At 45.1% G+C, this 25,876-nt stretch overlaps 1 protein-coding gene across 4 annotated transcripts; it reads left to right on the plus strand.

Moving 5' to 3' along the window:
• LOC113889473 (oviduct-specific glycoprotein) lies at positions 1-22,771 on the plus strand. 4 transcript variants are annotated; one of them, XM_027536189.1, is made up of 11 exons: positions 1-801; positions 10,557-10,586; positions 10,967-11,171; positions 12,317-12,373; positions 13,185-13,350; positions 13,804-13,928; positions 15,710-15,818; positions 15,918-16,103; positions 17,646-17,762; positions 20,803-20,938; positions 21,917-22,771. In XM_027536189.1, the coding sequence occupies exons 3-11, from the start codon at positions 11,092-11,094 to the stop codon at positions 22,381-22,383; spliced, it is 1,443 nt and encodes a 480-aa protein (XP_027391990.1). In that variant the 5' UTR covers positions 1-801; positions 10,557-10,586; positions 10,967-11,091; the 3' UTR covers positions 22,384-22,771. The 4 variants fall into 4 exon arrangements, with proteins under 4 accessions (XP_027391990.1, XP_027391989.1, XP_027391991.1 ...); XM_027536187.1 differs by lacking the exon at positions 1-801 and adding an exon at positions 8,197-9,836; XM_027536188.1 differs by having other exon boundaries at positions 10,557-11,171.
• Positions 22,772-25,876: the final 3,105 nt, after the last annotated feature.

Genomic DNA, 25,876 nt, shown 5'->3' on the forward strand with positions numbered 1-25,876 from the left:
GCAAGATAGGGGTATGGGATTAACAGACACAAAATACTATGTATAAAATCAATAATCAACAGGGACATATTAGCACAGGGACATAGAGCCATTCTTTTGTAATAACTTTAAATGGACTTTAACCTGTAAAAATACTGAACCACTGAAACTAATATTATAAATCAGCTATATCTTAAAAAAAAAAAAAAAAAGACTGGTTGTACAACATGCCCATTGATTCCAACAGGCTTCCCTCTGAATTCCTGTTTGCAATGATTTAGCCAGAGTTGCTGTCTGTTGTTTGCAACTCCACCGCCCCGTGACAACTACTGTCTTGGTCAGTGGGGAACAACTGGCCCACATGAAGAACAGCTTGTGCATTTTCTGTGAGGTTGGAAGTGAAGTAGCTGTTGTCAAGAGTTATGGAGTTGTTCTGCGAGCTCATCACTGTCATCAGGAATAACAGCCTCTCTTTGTTGGTTTCTGTGAAGGGTATTTTTTTTCTCGTTCCGATTGTGCTCTGCTGATTCCACCTCCCCTTCCCCAAGAGTCGTTCTGGTCCCCTTCCATTCTTGTGTGCTGTCAGAGAGGCTGCTTATTACTGTGGACTTTACTAATAGTGTAGCAGGTGCATTTGGCTGTCTAACATCTATTTTCCCTCCTTCCATCTTTACTAACAGAACTTTGATCTTGTCCAGACGCAGGTGGCCCTGTCCTATAGCGAAGAAACACATTAGAGAAGAATTTGGGTCTTGGATGATGCTGCTGAACAACTGAATTAAGCAGTGCTGATTAATCCACCTCTTCTGGGTTTCTGTTAACGTGAGTTAATAAGTTTTCATTTTGTTTGAATGCATCTAGTAAAGTTTTTGTTGCACCTAACAAATGTAAATAGTGAATGTTGCATTGTATTTTTGAGTATGTGTGTGCACGCTCAGTCACTTCACTTGTGTCTGACTCTTTACGACCCTGTGGACTGTAGCCCACCAGGCCTCTCTGTCTATGGGATTTTCCAGGCAAGAATACTGGAGTGGGTTGCCATTTCCTTCTCGAGAGGATCTTCCTGACCTAAGGATCAAACCCGTGTCTCCTGTGTCTCTTGCATTTCAGGCAGATTCTTTACTACTGAGCTCTGGGGAAGCTCCATATTTTTGTGTATGTGTCCTTTAAACACTCTATTTAAAGTAAGAATTTTAATAATCTCAATACTCTGAAAGATAGTTATTATTTTAATGTTATAGAAAAAACAGGCTCATAAATAATAAGCAACATGATCAAAGTTATATGGTATATCAGGTGGTATCCTAAGGAAAACAGATGTACATTCAAATTAAGGTAATTTGAGGAGGGTTTATTTACAAAGAGACTAATTACAGAGTTTTGGGAGTGGTGTAGGGGAGCCACAGGCTTCCCAAGTGGCACAGTGGTAAAGAACCTGCCTGCCAATGTAGAGGACGCAGGAGACATGGGTTCGATTCCTGAGTTGAAAAGATCCCCTGGAGCAGGGCGTGGCAACCCACTCCAATATTCTTATCTGGGAAATTACACGAACAGAGGAGCCTGGCTGGTTACAGTCCATGGGGTCGCAAAGAGTCGGTCACGACTAAGACTGAACTTGCACGCACACACATAGGGGAACCACAGAGCTAGTGTAGGAAGCCAGGGCTAGAACAGTGGAGCTGTTCCAGGAAGAGGTTATCTGACGCTGGAAGAAGAGAGAGTCACATAGAGCAGTCTTCCTCGAGAGGAGCAGTGACCCTCGATGGAGGGATATAGTCACCTTGATGGGACTTTACAGGGAAAGATCAGGGAGTAAACACCCTGACCTCACTCTCCTCCTCACTCTACCCCCCAGTCAAGTAGAGCCTACTGAGCTAATCGGATGTAGTCCAAAGAGACTGACTTCCAGGGTCGGAGAGCAAGGTGGAGAGGGATGGGGGGGTAGAGGGATGATCGGGAAATACCTTACGTTCCACCCTATTTGCCCCTAGTGTCCTTTCTTGTCTGAGATGCAGGTAAAATTTCATGTCCTCAACACAGGAGATGCCCGAAGTTCCCTCAACTATTTATCATCATGGGACAGTGTTCATTTGTCCATACTTTCACCTTAAACCTAAAGCCGTCATTAGTGTCCTCAGATAAAGTAGCCGGAGGGAAATGGGGAGATAAAAACAAGTAATGTAAAATATACCTGTTACAACCCCTGCTTCTGTAACAATGCCAGTTACCTCTTTCTAAGCCAGAGTATGCTCCTTGGCTCCTTGGCTGTGCCTTTTCTTAGTTCATTCATTCCAAAGGCAGACCACTTCATTGTTGGTTCTGGGGCTACAAAGTTAAATTGACCATGTATCCTCACTAAAAGAGCTCACTTTGCAACAGATGAAACTGTTGTTTAAATATAAGGTAATAAGGGCTGCTGCTGCTGCTGCTAAGTCACTTCAATTGTGTCCGACTCTGTGCGACTCCATAGACGGCAGCCCACCAGGCTCCCCCGTCCCTGGGATTCTCCAGGCAAGAACACTGGAGTGAGTTGCCATTTCCTTCTCCAATGCATGAAAGTGAAAAGTGAAAGTGAAGTCTCTCAGTCGTGTCTGATGCTTCGCAGCCCCATGGACTGCAGCCTACCAGGCTCCTCCATCCATGGGATTTTCCAGGCAAGAGTATTGGAGTGGGGTGCCATTGCCTTCTCTGAATAAGGGATTAGTAGATACCTAATCTCTGGTTTGTAATGGAATTAAAAGAATAAGAACAGGAACAGGAATGAAAGCAATTGTACTTTAACCAGGATGTTTCATCCTTGTGATTATTAATTATCAATATTGGATAATTCTTTGCTGTGGGGGTCTGTCTTGTGCATTGTAGGATGACTAGCTGCATCCCTGGCTTTACCCACCTGGTCCTGGTAGCACTCCTGCCTCCACTGTGACAACCAAAAATTGTCTCCAGACATTGCCATATGTCCTATGGGGACCAAATTATTGCCCAGTTGAGAACACTGGCTTAAAAGGCAAAGAAAGAGGCTATTGCATGGATGTGTAGAAACATGGATGTACTCCAAATAATGGTCATTTTGTTTTGTTTTTTCTTTGTTGTTATTAATAAACCTGCAGTGAACATACTTTCTTTGTCTACTTGGGGGCAGATATATGTATATGGCAAATTTCTAGAAATGAAGTTGCTGGGCTATAGGATGTGTTTCGAATTATGGTGTTCTCAAAATGACTTCTAAGGAGATTGAATAGGTTTTACCTTTACTACTTTATTAAAATATTCCTTTTTGAATTGCTTCAATTTTTACACTTAAACAATATCTATGAAATCATGGGACTTTGGGATAGTAAACATTTTCTAGTAGACATTAAAATAAATACATAAATATTAAACTAAAAAATCCCAATGCACAACCAAAAATCTTTTATATAAATTATTGGGAAACAATGCTCTAGTTCATCTCCTTCATTTTAGAGATGTGGTAAAGCTCTTTCAAGTTTACACTGACCTGTAGTCAACACTCTTTGTGTTCTTATATTATTCAACCAGTTGCTTTTGTTTAAGTCATATTTCTCTAATTCTTCCACATAAGAATCATGAAAAATGTTGCCAAATGCTTTGTTAAACCCAAAGCCCTTCACATCTGTGATCTTGCCCTCATCTAGTGGAGTGCTGAAGAATATGGGAGGGGCTGTTTACTGTTGAATTTCTTCAGCAGGTCAACTAAAAGACATTTGTACGTGTCTTTTCTCATTTCATGAGAACAGGCTAAGCATTGGGAAGGAGTGTTTTCTAAGTATCTGGGTGGGTGTGTAAAAATACAAAGCAGTGGTTGTCTTTTGACAGCAAGAACTCAAGGAGGAGGATCGGGAGTGACCGGAGCGACATGGCACACTGGTTTTCAACACAGCCCAGCATTTCACTGTTCATCATCTGCTACACACAGAGCTTTAGCTGCCCACTCTTTGGCACAGTCACCCCTGAATGAAGCAAGGGTCACTCCTGGGTGTCCATTGTTATATCTTGCCATTCTTCTCAGCATCATCAGTCACTTTTGAGGATATGGGACAGGTAGGTCTGGGATCCAGTCTTGCCCACTGCAGCAGAACAGGCTCCCAGAATACTGGCCCAGGTACAGATGAAGGAGCTTCAGCTGGCAGGCAGATTCGGCTTCATGGTGGGCAGGATTAACAGCCAGCCCCCCTGGCAGGAGTCTGGGTGGAAGAGCACAAACCTCATGGGAAATCTCAGTGATGTAGAATCTGGGTGGCAGGAGGTAGGTTGAGAGGAGGCTCAGAAGCAGAAAGAGGCAAACATTCACATCAGGGAGGTCTTAAAGGCCAGCAGTAAGGCCCCAGGAGCCTGGCAAGAGTGAGTCAGGATCCAGGCCCTAGAAACCAACTGTGGTGCCTGCAGTTTATAAACCAGGAAGAAAAACCCAAGGGGAGACCTAGAAATAAGATTTAGGGTACAAGGGCTAGGAATTAGGAAACAGTAGCTTGGTCACTAGAGTTAGGAGCTACATCAGGGGTAATCCAACCAATCGTGAAGGCTGTTGCTCTACCTGATCCAGTATTGCATTCAGGAGGCTTAATTATCTCCTGATTCAGGTTAATATGAGATCGAGGTTTGGAGTTCAGCATTGAACATGCAGGGGGGACCTAACAATACTGTGAGCAGGAACCTGATTGCAAGGTTGTTTTGAAGCAAAACTTGTATGTCTCCCATTGCACTTTTCCAAGAGAAACAAGAGAGAAAACACAGGCTCTGGGAGAGGTGATCCATGTAGTTACTAGACTGGAAGCTTCTTGATCAGAAACTGTCTTGATCAGCATGTACCTAGGGTGTCTATCAGGACCTGGCCTCTTCTCAACAAATATTGATTGAATACATAAAGGCAGGCAAAGAGGGATGAAAAAATGGAGACACAGCTTCTGTTGGGTGGAATATTCCCTCAGGCTTTCCCAAGTTTCAGTGAAATATCCTCACCCTAAACATTCTACACCACTTACTGTTTTTATTCCATGATACCAAGCAACCTTTACACATGGACATCACCAAACAATTAATATTGAAATCAAGTTGATTATATTTTTTTAACCAAAGGTGGATAAGCTGTATATTGTCAGCAAAAACAAGACCTGGAGCTGACTGTAGCTCAGATCATCAGCTTCTCATAGCAAAATTCAGGCTTAAACTAAAGAAAACAGGGAAAACTGCTAGGCCAGCCAGATACAACTTAAATCAAATCCCCTATTAGTATGCAGTGGAGGTAATAAATAGATTCAATGGATTATATCTGGTAGACAGAGTCACTGAACTATGGATGGAAGTCCATAATATTGTGGCAATACAAAGGAGGTGGCAAACAAAACCATCACAAAGAAAAAGAAAAGCAAGAAGGAAAAGTGGTTATCTTAGGAGGCCTTACAAATAGCTTAAAAAAGAAGAGAAGCAAAAAGTGAGGGAGAAAGGGAAAAGTATATTCAGCTAAACACAGATTTCCAAAGAACAGCACAGAGAGACAAGAAGGCCTTCTTCGGTGAACAGTGGATAAAACTAGAAGAAAACAACAGAAGGGGAAAGACTAGAGATCTCTTCAGGAAAATTGGAGCTATCAAGGGAACATTTTGTCCAAAGATGAGTACAATAAAGGACATAAACAGTAGAGACCTAGGATGCTGAAGAGATCAAGAAGAGATGGGGCCAATACACAAAAGAACTGTACAAAAAAAGATCCAAATGAACTGGATTGCTACGATGGTGTGGTCAGCCACCCAGAGCCAAATATTTGAGACAACAAAGTCAAGTGGGCCTTAGGAAGCGCTGCTGTTAATAAAGCTGGTGGATGTGATGGAATTCCACTAGAACTATTCACAGTCCTAAAGGATGATGTCATTAAGGTGTTGCATTCAATATGTCAGCAAATCTGGAAGACCTAGCTGTGGCCACAGGATTGAAAAAGGTCAAGCCTCATCCCAGTTCCCAGGAAAGGTAATACTAAAGAATGTGCTAACCATCGGACAGTTGTACTCATCTGCCATGCTAGTAAGGTCATGATTAAAATCCTTCATGCTAGGCTTTAGCCTTATGCGAACCAAGAACTTCTAGATGTCCAAACTGGATTTAGAAAAGGAAAGAGGAACCAGAGATCAAATTGCCAACATGTGTTGGATCACAGAGAAAGCTAGGAAATTCCAGAAAAACATCTATCTCTGTTTCAAAGCCAAAGTCTTTGTGTGGATCATAATAAACTGTGGAAAGCTCTTAAAGACATGGGAATACCAGACCATCTTACCTGTCTCCTGAGAAACCTGTATGCATGTCAAGAAGCAACAGTCAGAACCCTGTACGGAAAAACTGATTGGTTCAAGATTGAGAAAGGAGCACAACAGAGCTGTCTGTTGTCACTGTGTTTGTTTAATCTATACACTGAGCACATCATGAGAAATGCCAGGCTGGATGAGTTACAAGCTGGAATCAAGATAGGTGGGACAAACATCAATAACCTCAAATGTGTGGATAATGCCACTCTAATGGCAGAAAGCAAAGAGGAACTGAAGAGCCTCTTGATGAGGGTAAAGGAGGAGAGTGAAAGAGCCAGCTTAAAACTAAATATTAATAAAAACTAAGATCATAACATCTGGCCCTATTCAGTTCAGTTCAGTCACTCAGTCGTGTCCGACTCTTTGTGACCCCGTGGACCACAGTACGCCAGGCCTCCCTGTCCATCACCAGCTCCCGGAGTTTACCCAAACTCATGTCCATTGAGTCGGTGATGCCATCCAACCATCTCATCCTCTGACATCCCCTTCTCCTCCTGCCTTCAATCTTTCCCAGCAGTAGGGTCTTTTCAAATGAGTCCACTCTTCGCGTGAGGTGGCCAAAGTATTGGAGTTTCAGCTTCAATATCAGTCCTTCCAATGAACACCCAGGACTGAGCTCCTTTAGGATGGACTGGTTGGATCTCCTTGCAGTCCAAGGGACTCTCAAGAGTCTTCTCCAACACCACAGTTCAAAAGCATCAATTCTTCAGCACCCATCTTTCTTTATAGTCCAACTCTCACATCCTACATGACTGCTGGAAAAACCATAGCATTGGCTAGATGGACCTTTGTTAGAAAAGTAATGTCTTTGCTTTTTAATATGCTATCTAGGTTGGTCATAACTTTCCTTCCAAGAAGTAATCATCTTTTAATTTCATGGCTGCAATCACCATCTGCAGTGATTTTTGAGCCCCCCAAAATAAAATCAGCCACTGTTTCCGCATCTATTTGCCATGAAGTGATGGGACTGGATGCTGTGATCTTAGTTTTCTGAATGTTGAATTTTAAGCCAACTTTTTCACTCTCCTGTTTCACTTTCATCAAGAGGCTCTTTAGTTCTTCTTCACTTTCTGCCATAAGGGTGGTGTCATCTGCATATCTGAGGTTATTGATGTTATTCCAGGCAATCTTGATTCCAGCTTGTGCTCCCTCCAGCCCAGTGCTTCTCATGATGTACTCTGCATATAAGTTAAATAAGCAGGGTGACAATATACAGCCTTGATGTACTCCTTTTCCTATTTGGAACTAGCCTGTTGTTCCATGTCCAGATCTAACTGTTGCTTCCTGACCTGCATACAGATTTCTGAAGAGGCAGGTCAGGTGATCTGGTATTCCCATCTCTTGAAGAATTTTCCACAGTTTATTGTGATCCACATAGTCAAAGGCTTTGCCATAGTCAATAAAGCAGAAATAGATGTATTTCTGGCCCCATTACTTCATGGCAAATAGAGGGGGGAAAGCTGGAAGCAGTGACAGATCAAACCAGTCAATCCTAAAGGATTGAATATTCATTGGAAGGACTGATGCTGAAGCTTCAGCTTTAATACTTTGGCCACCTGATGAGAAGAACTGACTCATTAGAAAAGACCCTGATGCTGGAAAATATTGAAGGCAGGAGAAGGGGATGACAGAGCCTGAGATGGTTGGATGGCATCACCAACTTGATGGACATGAGTTTGTGCACGCTCCATGAGTTAGTGAAGGACAGGGAAGCCTGGTGTTCTGCAGTCCATGGAGTCGCAAAGAGTTGGATATGACTGAGCAACTGAAGTGACCTGAGTGACAGATTACCTCTTCTTGGGCTCTAAAATCCCTGCAGAAGGTGACTGCAGCTATGAAATCAGAAGACATTTGGTTCTTGGCAGGAAAGGAAAGCTATGACAAACCTAGACAGTGTTTTGAAAAGCAGAGGCATTACTCTGCCAACAAAGGTCCATATAGTCAAGGCAGTGATCTTCCCAGTGGTCATGTGCCATTTTGAGAGCTGGAGCACCAAAAAATGGAGGCCTTTGCACTGTGGTGCTGGAGAAGACTCCTGAGAGTTCCTAGGACGTGAACATGAACTCGGGCCACTTCAGGAGATGGTGAGGGACAGGGAGGACTGGCACGCTGCAGTCCATGGGATCGCAAAGAGTCAGACGTGACTGGGCAGTTGAACAGCAACCAAGCAACCTGCTGATACAAATTAAACTTCCCTGGTCTTCATACTGGAAAGGAAGTGAATTCAACCACTAGCCATTGTTACTTTGCAGTGTTTTATTTATTGACATCTAGTTAATCCCTCAGTGGCATGTGATTAGGTGAGCAGTAGTCTGAGTCTCTGAGAGGATAAACATAGTGGATACACTGAGAACATCCAATATTTGGTCCTTGTGATTGAGTTCAGACACTGAAATATGGGACCTACTCATGGTTAGAACCTTTTTAGCAGAAAAGTAAACTGGTGGATCATGAAATCATTGGTTTATATACCTATTTTATTTATCCTTAATATTTTTAAAAGATTGGCTCTTAGGTGTCCAGAATTGCATTCCGTTTACTCCTTAGGTTCATGACCCCTCTCATGACAGTGTCATCATCGGCTCATATACTGGCTCATACAAAACTCAGATTTGTGTCTTCTCTTTAGAAATTGAAGAATCCTCCAATTGGTTCTGTTTCACTGCAAGGCAAAAGTTAGTGGCTGTTCATGCTAATCTCTGATGTTTCCCAACGGAGAGGCTTCATGTTAGCTGAAGTGTGTTACTAGACTTGGACTATTTTTCTTCGAATCCACTGGAGAGTGAACTATTGTGTCCACTTCACTGATTTACATTACCTGCCTGTCAGCATTTGAGTTTGAGAACCCTGCTCTGGGGGCAAACTCTTGTGCCATCTCTAATAACTGCTGCCGTTCACTGAGTCCTCATATATGCAAAGCACTGAAGTCACAGTTCTTCATACAGTTTTATCTCTTTAAATCGTATAAAACCCTATGAGGTGAGATCAGGTGTTACCTCCATTTTACAAGTGTGGAAACTAAAGCTCAAAGAGCTGACTAACTGCTCAAGATGCTAGAACTTAACGCTTTTTGACAGTGGGATTCAAACTTTGACCTGGCAGAGTCCATAGCTGAGACTTTTTAACATTACACTATGCAACCCTCCAAATCACTAATCTCGTAACAGTAGGATTCCTGCTGCCCTTCAGTGTTTCTTCCTCGTACTCAGTCCATGTGGGGCTGAATTACAGGAAGAGGGGCTGAGCGCTGCCCTGCCCTCACCAGGGCTGGTGGTGGACACCCCGTCTATGCCAGTGTCAGAGGGAGTTGTCCCTTTGTTGGATCTGAGAACTATGGCTCTGCTGGGCGGGACAACAGGAGATGCTGGGGTCACTGTGACTCTGGGCAGCTGCCTATTAATCACTGGTTTTGTGTGTGTGTGGCTGGGCTGTCTCAGCGCTGTCCCACGGTTGTACCTGGGGAATCTCATATAAAGGGGCTCCAGCCCTAGGCCTGCAGCTGTCAGACCACAGAGATGGGGAAGCTGCTGCTGTGTGTTGGTGAGTGTGGTGGGTCCCAGCCCCTCAATGTCTCTTAGATCAGGAGGTGCTGGGCTTCATAAGCTTGTTGTCTCACTGGTACCCAAGGAGCATCCTGGGACTTGGGGGCCTGGATTAGGTAGAGGTGGATAGGACACAGTGAAAGGAGAAGTGATCAGAACAGTGGGTCTCAACCTTTCTCACCTTTGACCAATTAATCAGAATCTCTGAGGGAGGAACCAGGATATCACTACTTTTAAATTAGCATCCAGGGTTGAGAACTTCCCTGATGGCCCAGACAGTAAAAAATCTGCCTGTAATGCAGGAGACTTGAAGTCAATCCCTGAATGAGAAAGATCCCCTGAAGAAGGGAATGGCTACCCACTCGAGTATTCTTACCTGAAGAATTCCATGGGCAGAGGACCTGGTGGGCTACAGTCCATGGGGTCACAAAGATTTGGACACGACTGAGTGACTAACACTTTCAGGGTAGAGAACCACAGGTCTGAACCTTGCTGGGACTTTCAGTGTCATGGTTGTCCCTATGCAAAGCCTGTGTGTCTACACGTAGAGTATATTGGAGTGGAAAGGAGCTTAGATAGATCTGGCTTCACCCACTCAGTGTAGAGAAGAGGGAGGGGTGTGTGTATCTGCATTTGTGGGAGCTGGAGGGTGAGCTGGGGTGTGTCACTCTGGGTGTACCCGTGAATCTGCGTGTGTTTCTTCCTTTGTCTCCTGCAGGGCTGCTCCTTGTGCTGAAACACCATGATGGTGAGGAAACTGGTCCTCTCCAGAGCCAGGGAGAGTGTCCACTGAGAACTGCTCCAAGTCCAGTGTCCTCTGTGCCCACCCTGGCTCTGCGTTGGGGATCATTGACCCAGTGCAGCTCAGCAGCAAATTCTCAGTCACTGTTGGGTCTTCTCTGCCAGGATCCATACTCTTGGATCCATTCTGACCAGGGTTTCATGTTGCGTTCTTTCCCCGGGGGATGCCAACAGTGGGGGATGGACCTCCCCACAGTGTAGCTTTGGGGGGATGTGTTTGGTGGGGGTTACAGTGGACTGGCCTCTAGAGAAGTGTCCATGCCGCTGTGGATGCTGAGCTCCATCCCCACTTGGTTTCTACCAATAATGCCTGCTGTCCCCTGCCAGGTGCTGCCCACAAGCTGGTGTGTTATTTCACCAACTGGGCATTCAGTCGGCCCGGCCCTGCCTCGATCCTGCCTCGGGATCTGGACCCGTTTCTCTGCACCCACCTGGTATTTGCCTTTGCCTCGATGAGCAACAATCAGATTGTTCCTAAGGATCCCCAGGATGAGAAAATCCTCTACCCAGAGTTCAACAAGCTCAAGGAGAGGTGTGTTCACTGTGTCTGTGGGGCTGTATTTTATAGGTAAAGAGGAGTAAGTCTTTTCTTCTGTCAGTCGTCACCTTTCCTCTGATCCTTGGGTCCCTCCTTCTGTCAAGGGCTCTCTGTAGTGTCCCTGCTCTGGGAGTTCCCCGTTGATCAGCACTTTGAGCTCGTCCTGCCTCCCTGCCCTTGTGGCTGCTGTGCCCCTGCCTAGGATATGCTCCTCTCTCTTCTCTGCCTTGCACCCCAACTCACCCTTCAAGCCCGGTGCTCAGGATTCCATTTTCAAATGCTTTGGAGAGAGCTGCATCTCACAAAAGCTTCACAAGTGCTAGTGTTTCATTATCATTTGTCACCTGCAAATGAACCCCAAGGGAAGGGCTGGTGTCTATGGTCTTTGTACACCAGTGGCTGGGTCAGCGCCCAGCAGAGAGCTGGTGCTCAGTGTTCTCTCCCCAGGACTCTGTCGCTGTGTGCTTGGTTGTAGAACAGTGGAGAAAATCCATGTCACTAGAGCACAGCCTCTGGAGAGGAGAGCAGGGAGCTTGTCCGTCTGTTCACTGCTGTGTTTCAAGCACCTAAAGCAGTTAGAAAGTGAAAGTGAAGTCGCTCAGTTGTGTCTGACTCTTTGCGACCCCATGGACTGAGGCCTGTCAGGTTCCTCTGTCCATGGGATTTTCCCAGCAAGAATACCGGAATGGGTTGCCATTTCCTTCATCAGGGGATCTTCCCGACCCAGGAATCGAACCTGGGTCTCCCACACTGCAGGCAGACTGTTTACCATTTGAGCTACCAGAGAGGCCCAAAGCAGTCAGAGGCCCGTATTAATTGTTCAATAAACGTTTGTTGACCAAGAAAGTGAGTGAAGAGAAAATTTAGGCTGCTTTTTCTTTTCCTTTTTCTGGGAATGTCATGGGAGTGGGGCGTTTGGGGGGCTTAGACAGCCTGGGATCCTGGGTGTGATGATGTATATGTGGACTGGTTGCTGTCTCTTTTATCCTTCTTCCCCATCTTGGGCTCCACTCCTTTCTCCCTTAGGTTACTCCACCTGCTGCCCCCTTTCCCTCCCCCTCCTCCCATTCCCACTACTTCCCACTGTTCCCCAAATGACTGAATGAGAACCCACTCACTGACGCTGTCCCCCCTCACAGGAACAGAGGGCTGAAAACGCTGCTGTCCATCGGGGGGTGGAACTTTGGCACCGTGAGGTGAGTCTGTGCTATTAGGTCTTCTCTCTGGGGTTGGGGTATGGTGATGGGGGTGGGGAGCAGGCCAGCTTTACTCATTATCTCATGATTGATAGGGGAAAGGATTAAAGTGGCTGTTTGCGTTCCAAATTTGTAGGAAAAAAACCATGAGTGAGAGCTTAGGGAACTTACCATATTTCACCCAGGTGTCCCTGTGAGATGACCAGCTGGGGTGATGATCAGGTAATGGAACCAGGCATGCCTAAGTCTGAATCTGGTTAATCATTGCATGTAGGACTAGCTCCAAATTACTTAAAGTTCGGTTTTACTATACTAAAGATTTTCCAATAGGGTCTTCATTATGGAAGAGAAAATACTACAAAAAATAGAAAACAGTCAAACAGCAAGTGAATAGAAGAGCAGAGACTCTTGAACCCCTGGTCAGAGCCTGGCCCTCTGCCACCTTATGGGCCCATTAGCTCAGATATCTTTATGGAAATACTTGCCCTTGGCTTATTTTCCCTCCCCTTTATCTATTTAGGCAGAGGGTCAGTGCTTGGGCAGGAGTAACCAGGTTTTCAAAGGCAGAGCTGTTCTGAACCACTGTCTCCACCCCGGGCTGAGTGTTGTTTCCATCTGGCAGGGGCAGGGGTGGTTTGTAAATCCTCCCTGGAGCGTGAAGTCCAGGACTTGGTAGAGCTTTAAGAGGGTTTGAGAGTTTCAAAGCTCTGCCTTCCTTTCTGCAGTCACATATGAACCAAAGAGGAGAGTGGTTGGGGGGAGCACGGTTATGCAGAAAGCACTCCTGGCCTCGGCCCTGGTCCCCCTGCAGGTTCACCACGATGCTGTCCACGTTTTCCAACCGGGAAAGGTTCGTCAATTCAGTGATCGCCCTCCTGAGGACACATGGCTTTGATGGTCTGGACCTCTTCTTCTTGTACCCTGGACTCAGAGGCAGCCCTGCGCGTGACCGCTGGACCTTTGTCTTCTTACTTGAAGTAAGGTTGGCTTGGCAGATCCTGAATCCAGAAGTGATTCTGTTTTGACCATGTCTGGGCCCCGGGCACAGGAGGAGCCTAAGACCAGGGGTGGACAGGAAAGTGGTGTGGACAGAGGCTGCTGAGCAGGGGCCCTGTGGAGGCCTTTCCCTCCATCACCACTGGTCTGGCCCCAGCCCTCCAGCCTGAGTGACACTTTCTCCATGCATCTACTGGACTCCCTCAGGCAGGCTGTCTGAACTCTGCTCCTGGGCCTGCAGCCAGCCCTCTGCTCAGCGACTTACCACCCTGGCTCACGTCCCCCTTTCTTGGGAACCTGTGGGCAGGGCCTGTGTCTGACTCTTCTGGCTCCAGGGGCTCTGTTATTGCGGAAGATTGTTTCCTGGATGACTCTTGCTTTCCCCAACTCGACTCTGCTTTGTCCATTTCTCTCATCTGCCTCTCTCTTCCCAGGAGCTCCTGCAGGCCTTCAAGAATGAGGCCCAGCTCACCATGCGTCCAAGGCTGCTGCTGTCTGCTGCCGTCTCTGGGGACCCCCATGTCGTCCAGAAAGCGTATGAAGCACGCCTTTTGGGCAGGTGAGTGGGTCCTCTTTTGTTGAGGGGAGGGCATTGGAGGGAAGGAGGCATCTTGGGCTCAGAACCCAGAGGTGCCCAGCACTGTCCTGGAGCTTCGATTTCCTGCCTTGCTGTGAGAACACCTGTGGGAGGTGGGCCTAGCAGGAGGGTAGGTGGGAACAAGGATTATTCCCTAAAGCCCAGGCTTTCCTGAGGAGATCAGAGGGAAGTGATGGAGCATCAGGCCACACCACAGCATCCTCTTGGGTAGAGATCTGCATTACCCATAGCTGGGCCTCAAGGAGTGAATCCAGGGGCCTGGCCTCTGTTTTCCTGGAGTCCCCTGTGGATGTACACCAAGTGCCAGATGGCTGGCATCAGAGACATTTGTGAATTACCAACTACTGCCTCTGAAACAAAAACAGGAATGCCAAGTCAGGGCCTGTTTTCAGAGCAGAGATCTTTATGCCAAAATCACAAAATCAGTCAAGGAACTCTCATGCGTGCTAAGTCGCTTCAGTCGTGTCCATCTCTTTGCAACCCTATGGACTATATAGCCTTCCAGGCTCCTCTGTCCATAGGATTCTCCAGACAATAATACTGGAGTGGGTTGCCATACTCTCCTCCAGGGGATCTTCCTGACCCAGGGATCGAACCCATGTCTTTTATGTCTCATGCACTGGCAGGCAGTTTCTTTACCACTGACACCACTTGGGAAGCCCCAAGAAAGCACATAACTTTCTGGAAATGCCAGTTCTATACTAATTTTCTCAAAGCTCAAGAATCAGGTATTTACAGATAAGAAATCTGAGTTAGATGCAGAACACAAGAGGTGAAGCAGGGTGTTTCTGAATGTGATTTTATTTAGGGAGCATGGTTTCAATGGAGAGCAGTTAGGCAGGAAAGGTGGACCCCAGTGGAGTGAATTGCCTCGTGTTGGTCGTAGAGCCATGTGGGATTGAGGGAGTTCATCTTCACCAAGCTGGGTCACCTTAGACAAATTAGGTAACTGTCTGAGTTTTAACTTCTTTATTTTATGTGTTTATTTGTGGCTGCACTGGGTCTTTGTTGCTGTGTGCAGGCTTTTCTCTAGTTGTGGTGACTGGGGCTACACCTTAATTTCAGTGCACAGGCTTCTCATTGTAGTGGGTGTCTCTTGTTGCAAAACACAGGCCCTAGGTGCTTGGGCTTCAGTAGTTGTGGCGCATGGGCTTGTGGCACGTGGAATCTTCCCAGACCAGGGATTGAATCCATGTCTCCTGCATTGGCAGGAAGATTCTTAACCACTTGACCACCAGGGAAGTCCTTCAATTTCTTCATTTTAAAATAGAGACAATTGTGGTACTTAGGGGATTGGCTAAATTAAAATTAAATTAGATGATCCATGCTAACCTCCACACTGTGCCCTGATAAAGCTCAACTGCACCTCGCCATCTGGAAAGCTTTCTGGAAGAGGTGGGTTCCAGTGGCTCCTGGAATGGTAGAAAGATGGATGCACTTTTATTCTGTCTGATTACACGTGTTATTTACACAGACCTCTGCTGCACTTGTATCAGCCAGGACGCCTTTGTTTCCTGGTCTGACCCCTTGCATACTGTCCGGAGGGCATAGGTCCTGACACACTGCTGTCCCTCACTGGCTGTGTGTTCTAGGGCAGCCTCTCACATGCAGGGCACAGCTTGGGCAGTCCCCGTGGGCAGAGACGGCAGTGGTGTTGGGTGGCCGACATTCAGCTAGTTAGCTAGTTGGTGCTCTGAAAGTCTAGCTAGCATGATCTTCATACCTCCTCTTGCCCCTTACAGACTCCTGGATTTCATCAGTGTCTTGTCTTATGACTTACATGGAAGCTGGGAAAAGGTCACAGGACACAATAGCCCTCTGTTCTCTCTGCCTGGAGACCCCAAATCTTCGGTAAGAAAAGGAAAGCTGTCAGGCAGCCCAGACATGCACCCCTGAGCCAGGCCAGTGGCTCTTGGTAACAAGGAGGGGTTGTGTTCTTCCTCCCTGCAGGCATATGCCATGAATTACTGGCGACAGCTTGGGGTCCCCCCTGAGAAGCTCCTCATGGGGCTCCCCACCTATGGACGTACTTTTCACCTCCTCAAAGCCTCTCAGAATGAGCTGAGGGCAGAAGCTGTGGGACCAGCATCTCCAGGGAAGTACACCAAACAAGCTGGCTTCTTGGCTTATTATGAGGTGACGGGAACGGGAACCTCTGTCTGTGAGTTAGGGCTCCCCCACCCGAGCCCAGGGCCAAATCAGGGACAAGGGACCAAGGCAAGACTGAGGGTTAGACATAGGACAAGGAGGTGGTTTGCTGTGGTAAGGGACATCCAGTCTCTGGGATGCTCCCTTTTCTTTTGGGAAAGTTATTTGAGTCCTTTGTAAGAGGTGAGGGACTGGGTGAAGTCTGAATGGAGGGGGACAGATATTTCACTCCTTAGAAGATTCTTAAATAATATTTAAGTCAATCCTGAATTACTATATGGCCTAAATAAACATAATTAATATTTGCAAGATATATATATTTTTTTTTTCCCCAAAAGTTCAAATATTTTCAAAAGTAAAAGAATAGTATAACTTCCTCTCATTCCCTGATTTCCAAATGTCCTTCACCCAGCTTCAGTCATTAACCACTCTTGGCCAGTCTTGTTTTTTCTCAATATTGTTTCTTCTCCCTGATTCCTTCCTTCTCACTAGTAGATTATTCTGAAATGATTCAAAGACATCCCCCATGACAGATTCTTTCTCCTCTACCTCAATTCCACCCCCTAATCTCAACAAAGCTTGCTCTAGTGGAGGAAAGAGCCATGGACCCAGGGCAATGTGAAACACGAGGGAAGATAGTAAGAGGCATGGATTGCATGGCCGTAGGATCTAGATTAGGTGAATTCTGTGCAGAGCTGTGATGGACAGTCGGAATCCTGATGGGTGGGAAGGACCTTCTCGGCAGAGGACAGCAGACGCCAGAGGGCGAGCTGTATCTTGGCTTGTGGTGGTAGCGGAGATGCTGGTGTCTCTCCAGTTTCTGCTGTCCTGGCTCCTGAAGGTGTTTCCCTGCTAATCCAGTGAAGCATAGTTATGAGTGATGAGGGAGTGTTCTTGAAGGACATTACGTGAAAGAGATTTTGATAAACTTTTAATGACCACCCCCACCCCCAAAGGAAAAACTTTCACACCTTAACTTTGACAGCCCAAGTTGAACATGTCTACAGCTTTGTAGCATATGGTCTCCAGCTCAGGGCTGGGTACCCAAACCACACTCAATGCTTTCTTGATTATAATAACCTAGTTTTCCCTGCATTCTAGGCCTTTACAGTTATTATAGATTCTAAAGTTAGTTCGATAACTGCCTAGATGGGGCAGTTTATGTTGGTTTTAGTGAACAGAGGAGATACTTATTCATAAAAAGTCTTTGAGAAAGGAACAGGTTTGGTCAAAGGACAGTTTGTTCCTGTAGTAGTTTGGTATTGATTTTACCTAACCCTGGTTTGTTTTCTTAAGGCTACCCCCCACTCCTTAGTGTTCTTTTTGTGTATATCACAGATGTGATGGAAGGAATGTGCAGTAGTAGGGATTTTTTGGAATAGACAGGAGGTCCTTTGTGAGTGGCTTCCACACCCCCTGTTTGGTCTGCCTTCCTGTCACCCCCTGGTGAGGGATTCCTGGGTTCTTTTTCCTTGCTGTTGCTTCGCTCCATGGCACTTCACAGAACTACCCTGGTGATCTTCCTGGCAGATTTGCTGCTTTGTCCGGAGAGCGAAGAAGCGCTGGATTAATGATCAGTATGTCCCATATGCCTTCAAGGGGAAGGAGTGGGTTGGCTATGATGATGCCATCAGCTTCGGTTACAAGGTGAGACCTTGGTCCTTTCTTGCTCCAGCACAGTTTTCCTCTGGCTTCCGTGAGGCCCTTGTCTGTACTGTGTGTGTGTGTGTGTGTGTGTGTGTGTGTGTGTGTGTGTATATGGGTGTGTGTGTACTGCATGGAGAATGAAGGTGAGAATGACTATCTTAGATGAGTTTTAGGCATACCAGATCTAACTGGAGCTTCCTAATCAAACCTGCCCCAATCATCTTATTTTAAAAAGGAGAATTTATGGAGATACTTGAATGCTGATGAAGGTGTTTGGCCTTCATCCTGTATGCATTTTCAGGCAAAATCAGGTTTCTGAGCCAGGTATTTGATTTGTGAGTTTGAAATCTTTAGACTTTAGTAATTGTGACCACCACTGCACCCTGTATCAACAGTGGTCTATGATGTTGAACCTGGCAAGTTTTTTTTTTTTTTTTTAAATAGTGAATTAAAACAGAAAAGACATGTTCCAGTGTTTCCCTAACCTGCCTCTGCTTGGAATCACCTAGATTAGATGTAGATTTAATAGATGTAGAAATTCTTAGTTCCAACCCTGAATATTCATCAGGTCCTAGAAATAACCTGGAAACTGTTTGCAGTGTATCCCCTTGTGATCCTACTGTAATCTGTGTGGCACTGCAGGTGTGCATGTGTGAGATGATAAGGGTCTGGACTAGGGAGTTTGGGAGGAGAGGCCATTGATGAGTGAGCAGTTGTCAGAAGTCTGTCACTGCCTGGATGTCGGGGCTTATAAGTAGAGGGATGTCACAGTGTCTCCTCTCATAAGTGATGTGGAAGTGACTGGTGTTGGTTGTTCTTTGGGGAACATTTGCGGTAGAAAGCAGAGATAATATGGCAGTTATCATGAAGAGACACTATGACTTCCTCTAATCCTGGGTGAGACCTGCTGTGGGGAGAGAGGTAGAGAGCATGACTTTCAGCTTCTAGGATCTAACTCTGTGGGTTTGGAAACAGAAGACACAAAAAAGGTCAGTGACTCTGGAATTATCCAGTTGGGTGGAATTAAATATATGATCCATAGGACACAGGAGAGGGTGGTGGACCCCATTGCTGGGGAAAGCCGGAAGCCAGCAGTGCAGGGTGGCCTTGCTTTGAGGGGCGGTTACAGAGCCTTACCAAGCTAGAGGTGGGTGTGAGCCCAGTGTGAGCATAATTAAGAGCTCTCATCACAGAATCTCAGCTGAAAGAAACGTAGCAGGTAATCACTGGGAGGCAGTAATCCCTGGATCTCTCAGTGTTCCAGCACTGTCCAGGCATTCTGAGTAAAGCAAACAGACCAGCTATAATTAAACAGAAAGTTTCCCCTCCCCTCTCCCCCAGAGTCCTCTCCTTACCTGCATGGATTGTAAAATCTCCTTCCCGGAGAGGCCTTATTTATTGTCCAGAGCCAAGCTCTCGGTCTCTCTAGAGGGGAAAAGGGCAAGATGTGCCTGCTTCCTGTGTCAGCTTGAGAGCCATAACTGGGATTCTTCTCCTGTGGGGCAGACTCTGCTGCACGTGCAGGTGAATGTCTGGTTGCCTTCACATCACTCTTTGGATAATTGGGGAATGGAGAGCAAACTCCAGGTGCTAATCTGACTTTTTACTGTGAGTAGAAATGGTCACTTTTTTGATCAGGAGATCTGGGGTGTGTGTGTGTATGTACATATAAAACAGGTTAATTTAGCCTATGCATGCATGCTAAGTTGCTTCAGTCATGTCTGATTCTTTGTGAACCTATGAACTGTAGCCTGCCAGACTCCTCCCAGAATCCATGGGATTCTCCAGGTGAGAATACTGGAATGGGTTGCCATTTCCTCCTCCAGGGGATCTTCCCGACCCAGGGATCAAACCCAAGTCTCTTACATCTCCTGCATTGGCAGGAGGGGTCTTTACCACTAGTGGCACTTTGGAAGCCCAGTTTAGCTTAGAAGTAGGATAAAATCTCAGAATCGTCACAGTTTCAACTTAATAATTAAGCTTTGCTGTCTTTGCATTTGGGGAAATTAAACCTCAGAAAGGAGCCAACCGATTTGACCAAGTATTACCAAGTCATGCAGATGTTTGCATATGAGTCTGCCTTTTCCGCTAGCACAGAGAGTGCTGGCAAAGTAATAATAAAACCTGGTTTGGGGTCTAAACTCTGCCTTTTAGTTATATCTGTGATTTAAAAACTCCTGGACAAAAGACTGTGTTACTTATCTGTGAAAAGAATATGATACTATCTGTTCTATTCCTCCTTTATAGCATCATTTTGGCATGAGGTATGTTGAGGTGATTTTTTAAAAATATAAAGCAATATCTACTGTTTATGATGATAATGGTAATTAGCAGTTTGGGAAGTCAGACAGTACTTAACATTTATGAACATTTACTATGTGCAAAGTATTGCTCCAAATATTTAACATGTGGGAATTAAAAAAATTTTTTTTTCAAGTTGTGGGAAAATATACATAACATAAAATTCACCATTTTACTTACTTTTTGTTACAGTTCCATAGCATTAAGTACATTGACGCTGTTGTGTAACTATCACACTTATCCCTCTCCAGAACTTTCTTGTCTTCCCAAATAGAAACTCCACACACATTGAATAGCTCCTCACTCTTCCCTCACACACCTCCTCTTAATCTCCACTTTACCTTCCGTCTGTATGAATCTGACTACTCTAAGAGCCTCTATGAGTGGAATCTTAGTATTTGTTCTTTTGTAACTGGCTTATTTCACTTAGCATGATGTCTTCCACTTCCATCCATGTTGTAACATGTGCATGTAGGAATTCTTTGGATCCTAAAAATGTTGGAAGTATTATTATACATTTTTTTTTTTTTTACACAGGAGGCAACTAAGACACATAAAGTTTATGTAACTTTTTTTCAAGATGCCATAGCTAATAAGCAATAGAGGCTAGATTCAAAGACAGGCTATGTGGCTAACCATCCTGCTATACTGCCTTCTGAGAGTCCATCTGATTTTGCCATTGTACTCAGTCTGGAGGATGGTTAGAACAGCAGGTTGACTGACCACTCCTTTTTTTCAGGCATTTTTCATAAAGAGAGAGCATTTTGGGGGGGCCATGGTGTGGACATTGGACCTGGATGACTTCAGGGGCTATTTCTGCGGCACTGGCCCTTTCCCCCTTGTCCATACGTTGAATAATCTCCTGGTGAATGATGGTGAGTAGCTATGACTTGGAAGCTGGGGTTGGCAGTTGCACAAGCAGCCGCTGAATGGGTCCCTTCTATAAGATCTAAAGGCTTTGTTGTGGCAGAACGACAGTGAAGGAAGAGAATAAGCTTTGATGGCCAGGCCAGTCTGCTTTCTAATCTTGGTTTGGATGCATGCTCCATTTGATCTCTCTGAGCTTTGTTTTCCCATCTACAAAATGGGAATAATCCTTATACTCATGTCAGTATTATACAAACTAAATGAGATGTGAAATGAAAGCATGCTGGCTCACGGTGAACACTCAATACATATCAGTTTGTTTCTGTATTTCTTTTCCTTGCTTTCATGCAACAAACACCAGAAAAAGAAATTAAGTTTCTTTTTGATATTTCTTTGATAGTAGAGACTTCCCGGGCAGTTCGGAGATGGAACCTAACATGCTAGAGCTGCAGCATCCTTGGAGACAGTCTATAACCCTCATTTTGTGGCTCAGAAAGATAATGCAGCTAGTCAGAAGTGGAAATGAGACTCCAACTTAATTCTTTACAACATGCTTTCTAGGGCAACCTCCTTGCCCTCAGCCTGGACTTTGTGCTTCCCAAAAAGGGGACACAAAAGGATTCTTCCTGTGGATTCCACAGGTTAGGAATAGGCTTCGGGGTAAGGTCTTGCTCAAGGTGCAAAGGTCAAAGCAAGGGCTTAAGCTTAGAGAACTGGCAGACTTCTGCTTGGGGTCCCTCAACAGAAATGTGGCAAACCCCACTGAGTGTCCATGGGTGCCTGGGATCATGTTGACATATTGAAGTAGGGGAGCCAGGCTTCTGTGTGCGGAGACTTTATCTGTATCCACAAGTGAATGTGTTCGTAAATCCTCCTATTCTGGCTTGGGAGCTGGTACTTGATCCCTGGAGCAGCTCTAGTTCTGCCAGTGACAGGATGGAAAGGAAGAGGTAGGAGTCTCACACTTTTCTGTTGATTTCTTCTAGAGTTCAGCTCAACTCCTTCACCAAAATTTTGGTTCTCAACTGCTGTGAATTCTTCAAGAATTGGCCCTGAAATGCCAACTATGACCAGGGATTTGACCACTGGTTTGGGCATTTTGCCCCCAGGAGGAGAGGCTGTGGCCACTGAGACTCATAGAAAGTCTGAAACTATGACCATAACCCCCAAAGGTGAGATTGCAACCCCTACAAGGACCCCTCTATCCTTTGGAAGGCACACTGCTGCTCCAGAAGGAAAGACTGAGAGCCCTGGAGAGAAGCCCCTCACCACTGTGGGCCATCTGGCGGTGAGCCCTGGAGGGATAGCTGTGGGTCCCGTGCACCTTCAGACTGGACAGAAGGTCACGCCCCCAGGAAGGAAGGCTGGAGTCCCTGAGAAGGTGACCACCCCCTCCGGAAAGATGACAGTCACCCCTGATGGGAGGGCTGAGACTCTGGAGAGGAGACTTTGACCTCTGAGGGGGACCCTGACCCCCTGGTGGGTTACTTTGGTCTTGAGACAGAAGCTGAAAAGTGGATGCTGCTCTCTGGCCCCAGGATACACTCCTCCTGCTTTTGACAACCCCTTTGTTCCCACTGATGGACTTATTTTTTGGACGACTTGATAACCCTTCCAATGAGTCCTCTCTGTTAACAAACTTGGAAAACTCTGCTGTGAATAAAGGATCCCAAGTCTGTTCTTGGCAGAAGCTGGGGGAAGCCCTTATCTTTTCTTCTTGGTTCCCTGACAGAAGCTGCCTGTGCCCAGCCATTCATGCATCATTCTTGGGGCAAACAGGCCCCAGGTCATAATGAGTTAATCTCTTCTCTCTTGAATAAACTGAAAGCATAAGAAGCCAACTGAGTTCTCTGAAGTTCTTTTCTTGAACTGACCCATGGTTGTGAATTGTCAGTTTCTTTCTTTCAAGGTTATTTTCCCCTCCTGTAATTTTTGGAAGGAGGGAATTTGTGTTTGTCCCACCCTGATATTTTCCAGTGTTGATTATGTGCTTCAGTCTCTGCAGTGAATACTGCTGACTTCACTGATGATCAGAGCCAAAATCTCCTCTAGAGTTTTCCCTATTGCTGAAGGGTGCTGAGAAAAGGAGGAGGGAGTTGTATCTTCCCGTTATATTCCCTACTTTGGAAGTCTTAGTTATCTCTGATAAAACACCTTCACCTATTCTCTGCACAAGAAGTAGTGGAGGGGGGACTTCCCTTGTGGTCCAGTGGTTAAGGGTCTGCCTTCCAGTGCAGGAGACATAGGTTTGATCCCTGGTTGGGAAACTAAGATCCCACATGCAAGGCCAAAGAAAAGAAAAGAGGTGGTGGAGGGAAAGACGCAATCAGTATATTTTAAGTTGCCTGCATACTCCTCCTGGGTCTCCTCCACAAACCCCAGTTCCTGTACTCCACACTCTTATCCACCTATGGAGTATTTTTCTGGAAATGATTGACCCTCATAAGTCAGTATAGACACAGGATCAATTTCTTGCCCTTCCCTTCTGGGAAACAATGATGCTAGTGAGTGTCAGATCTGCCATCGGTGTTATCTTTTATTTTGGAAGTGCACCAGTGCACCTCCTAGACTTTAAAGGTCTCATGAAAATATGTCCACACATGTATGGACACATGGCCCTAGGACCACATTGCCACAGCATATATCACAAATCAGTTAAGCTGTGAAACAAACCAACTGCAAAACTTAGTATCTTACAAAGCAGCTATTATATTTATTTAGCTCATAATTCTAGAGGTTAGTAATTTAGGCTGTGTTTAGGTGTGTGTGTTTTTTTTTTAAGAATTCATTTTTTTAAAAAATTGAAGAGCTGGGTGGTTTGTATGTTCTGAATTGGTCTTAGCTGGTCCTGGTTGGAATGGCTCAGGCATCTACAGTTAGCTAGTGGGTTGGGGTGGGCTAGGCTGGTTTATCATGGCCTCAGCTAGGCTGACTGAGGTCTCTTTTTACGAGACCTCCCATTCTTCATCTGGCTAGTTTATAAGATTGTGGTCTCATTGTTACTAGAAAGCAACAGAGAAAGCTCCAACAGGCAATTAATTTTTAACTCTCTTCATGAAGCGTATTTACTATTGTTCCATTGGCCAAAGCAAGTCAAATGCCCAAGCCCAGAGGTAGAATGGTAGGAAATTATCCAAGTGGATACATGGAGGCATAAATAAATTGGAGGATATTACTGCAATAACAAATTCAATATTACTTTGTTTAAGAAAAGCTAAAACATACAAAATTAGGTGTTTGTGTTTGTGTGTATGTGTGGGCGTGCATGCATGCGTGTGCTTTGATAGGGCAGTTGGATGAAAGGGTTCCATGTTTGCAGTAAGGTCTGATGGAATAGAGATGGATTACATTCCATTCTGGACACTGAATTGTCAGAGTTTTTCTCCTACTTGTTGTATAAACCCTACCCTCATCTCCTTAAAGGTTAGGGATTATATATTTAATTGGAGATTCTTACAGTAGAAAAGAGATAGAGGTGAAGATTTTCCCACTAGCTCCTATATGGACAACAAAAATTTCTGATGAATCTTTGTGATTTTTTTCTGTCCCCTTTTCTGCATGTGCCTTATTCAAAGAAAATGTGCCTGGAAGTTTATACTTATCTATGTGTTTAAAAGAATTCTAACTTATAAGCTTCCTGGTACTTATCTTTTAGCTATAAATTGGTTGGGACTTCCAGCTTCATCATCTGTCTCACAACACAGATCAGTGGACAGTCAAGGCTTACCTGTACCGGTTACAGGTAAAAGGGCAGAGGAGAGTTCAGGCTTGAAGTTACATGTTCTATTGTGAATTTATTCTGAAAGTGAACTCACTCTGACATGAAACCTGAGAAATACTGGTTTTATCTGACGTAGCTATTAGGATTTTTATACTTATGAAATACATAATAGTAAGGACAGGTATTGGGGGTAAATAGCTGTCTTTGCCATACATTGGCCCTTTGGGCCATTCACATATCTGTGCAAACCCTTCTTTTATGTTTAGAAACCACATATTATCTTTCTGGAAAATGTCTCCAAAGTCCTTTCCGTTACTGCATCCACCTCAAAGGGTTTTGGGGTGGTACACGGTCCTTGGGGAATTGCATGGCAGGGATAGAAATTTATGAAAGAATCAAAATTTAAAGTAAGATGCTAATAATTATCAGACTGAGAAGTCAGAGCCTGAGGAAATAATGTTCATTTTCTGTTTTACTCCACTGTACCTGCCTTGGGGTGGTCAGTAGAGTTGGATCTCTCTCTCTCTTTTACACACACAGACATACACACACACACACTCACACACACTCAGTCTCTGCTTGCTTTTATTTGCTTTAATTTTGCAAATAGTCTTCTTCATCTGATCAAGTCAATTGCTGATGCAATTCTCAAAACAATATCTTCCCAGTGTAAAGAATACGTCTTTCATATGATAACTCCATGTCAATCTCAAGAAACACTCTGGTGGCCTCATGAGGGTCAGGTGCCAATCCTGGTATCAGACACTGTTTCTGGGGAATGAGGCTCCAAAACTAGGTCTAAGTAATGTGCCCACACTGAAACCAGAAGTGGGGGAGGGAACACACACTGTGCCTCTCTAGAAGGAAATGGAAGTAAGAGAAGTGTGAATTCCTAAGAAAGGCTTCCGGAGCTGACAAAATCTAATATAACTCATGGTATTATCGTGCAGGCTTGTTGAACTACCGTGTGCAAAGCACCTGGTATTTTGCACTCTCTGACTTAACAGCTGGAGGTATGGATTTATTTTTTGACATTTCTTGAGGATAGAGGCTAAGTTAACAGTGAGAAGGAATACTTAGAATGTTGGAGCTGAACTTAGACCCCCATCTCTAAAGTCTTTTATTTAAAAAAATATTTATTTGGCCATGTCGGGTCTCAGTTACGGCAGGCGGAATCTTTAGCTGTGGCATGTGAACTTGGTTGTGGGGTGTGGGATCCAGTTCT

This window comes from Bos indicus x Bos taurus, chromosome 3 (assembly GCF_003369695.1).
Source record: "Bos indicus x Bos taurus breed Angus x Brahman F1 hybrid chromosome 3, Bos_hybrid_MaternalHap_v2.0, whole genome shotgun sequence".
Classification (NCBI taxonomy): domain Eukaryota; kingdom Metazoa; phylum Chordata; class Mammalia; order Artiodactyla; family Bovidae; genus Bos; species Bos indicus x Bos taurus.

What these genes read in the sequence shown, in the direction of transcription:
- LOC113889473 (XM_027536187.1), top strand. Translation starts at nt 9,812, where the DNA reads ATGGGGAAGCTGCTGCTGTGTGTTG. An exon ending in TGTGCTGAAACACCATGATG is followed by an intron (nt 10,587 to 10,966) that starts GTGAGGAAACTG and finishes GTCCCCTGCCAG; the next exon opens with GTGCTGCCCACAAGCTGGTG. An exon ending in CCATCAGCTTCGGTTACAAG is followed by an intron (nt 17,763 to 20,802) that starts GTGAGACCTTGG and finishes CCTTTTTTTCAG; the next exon opens with GCATTTTTCATAAAGAGAGA.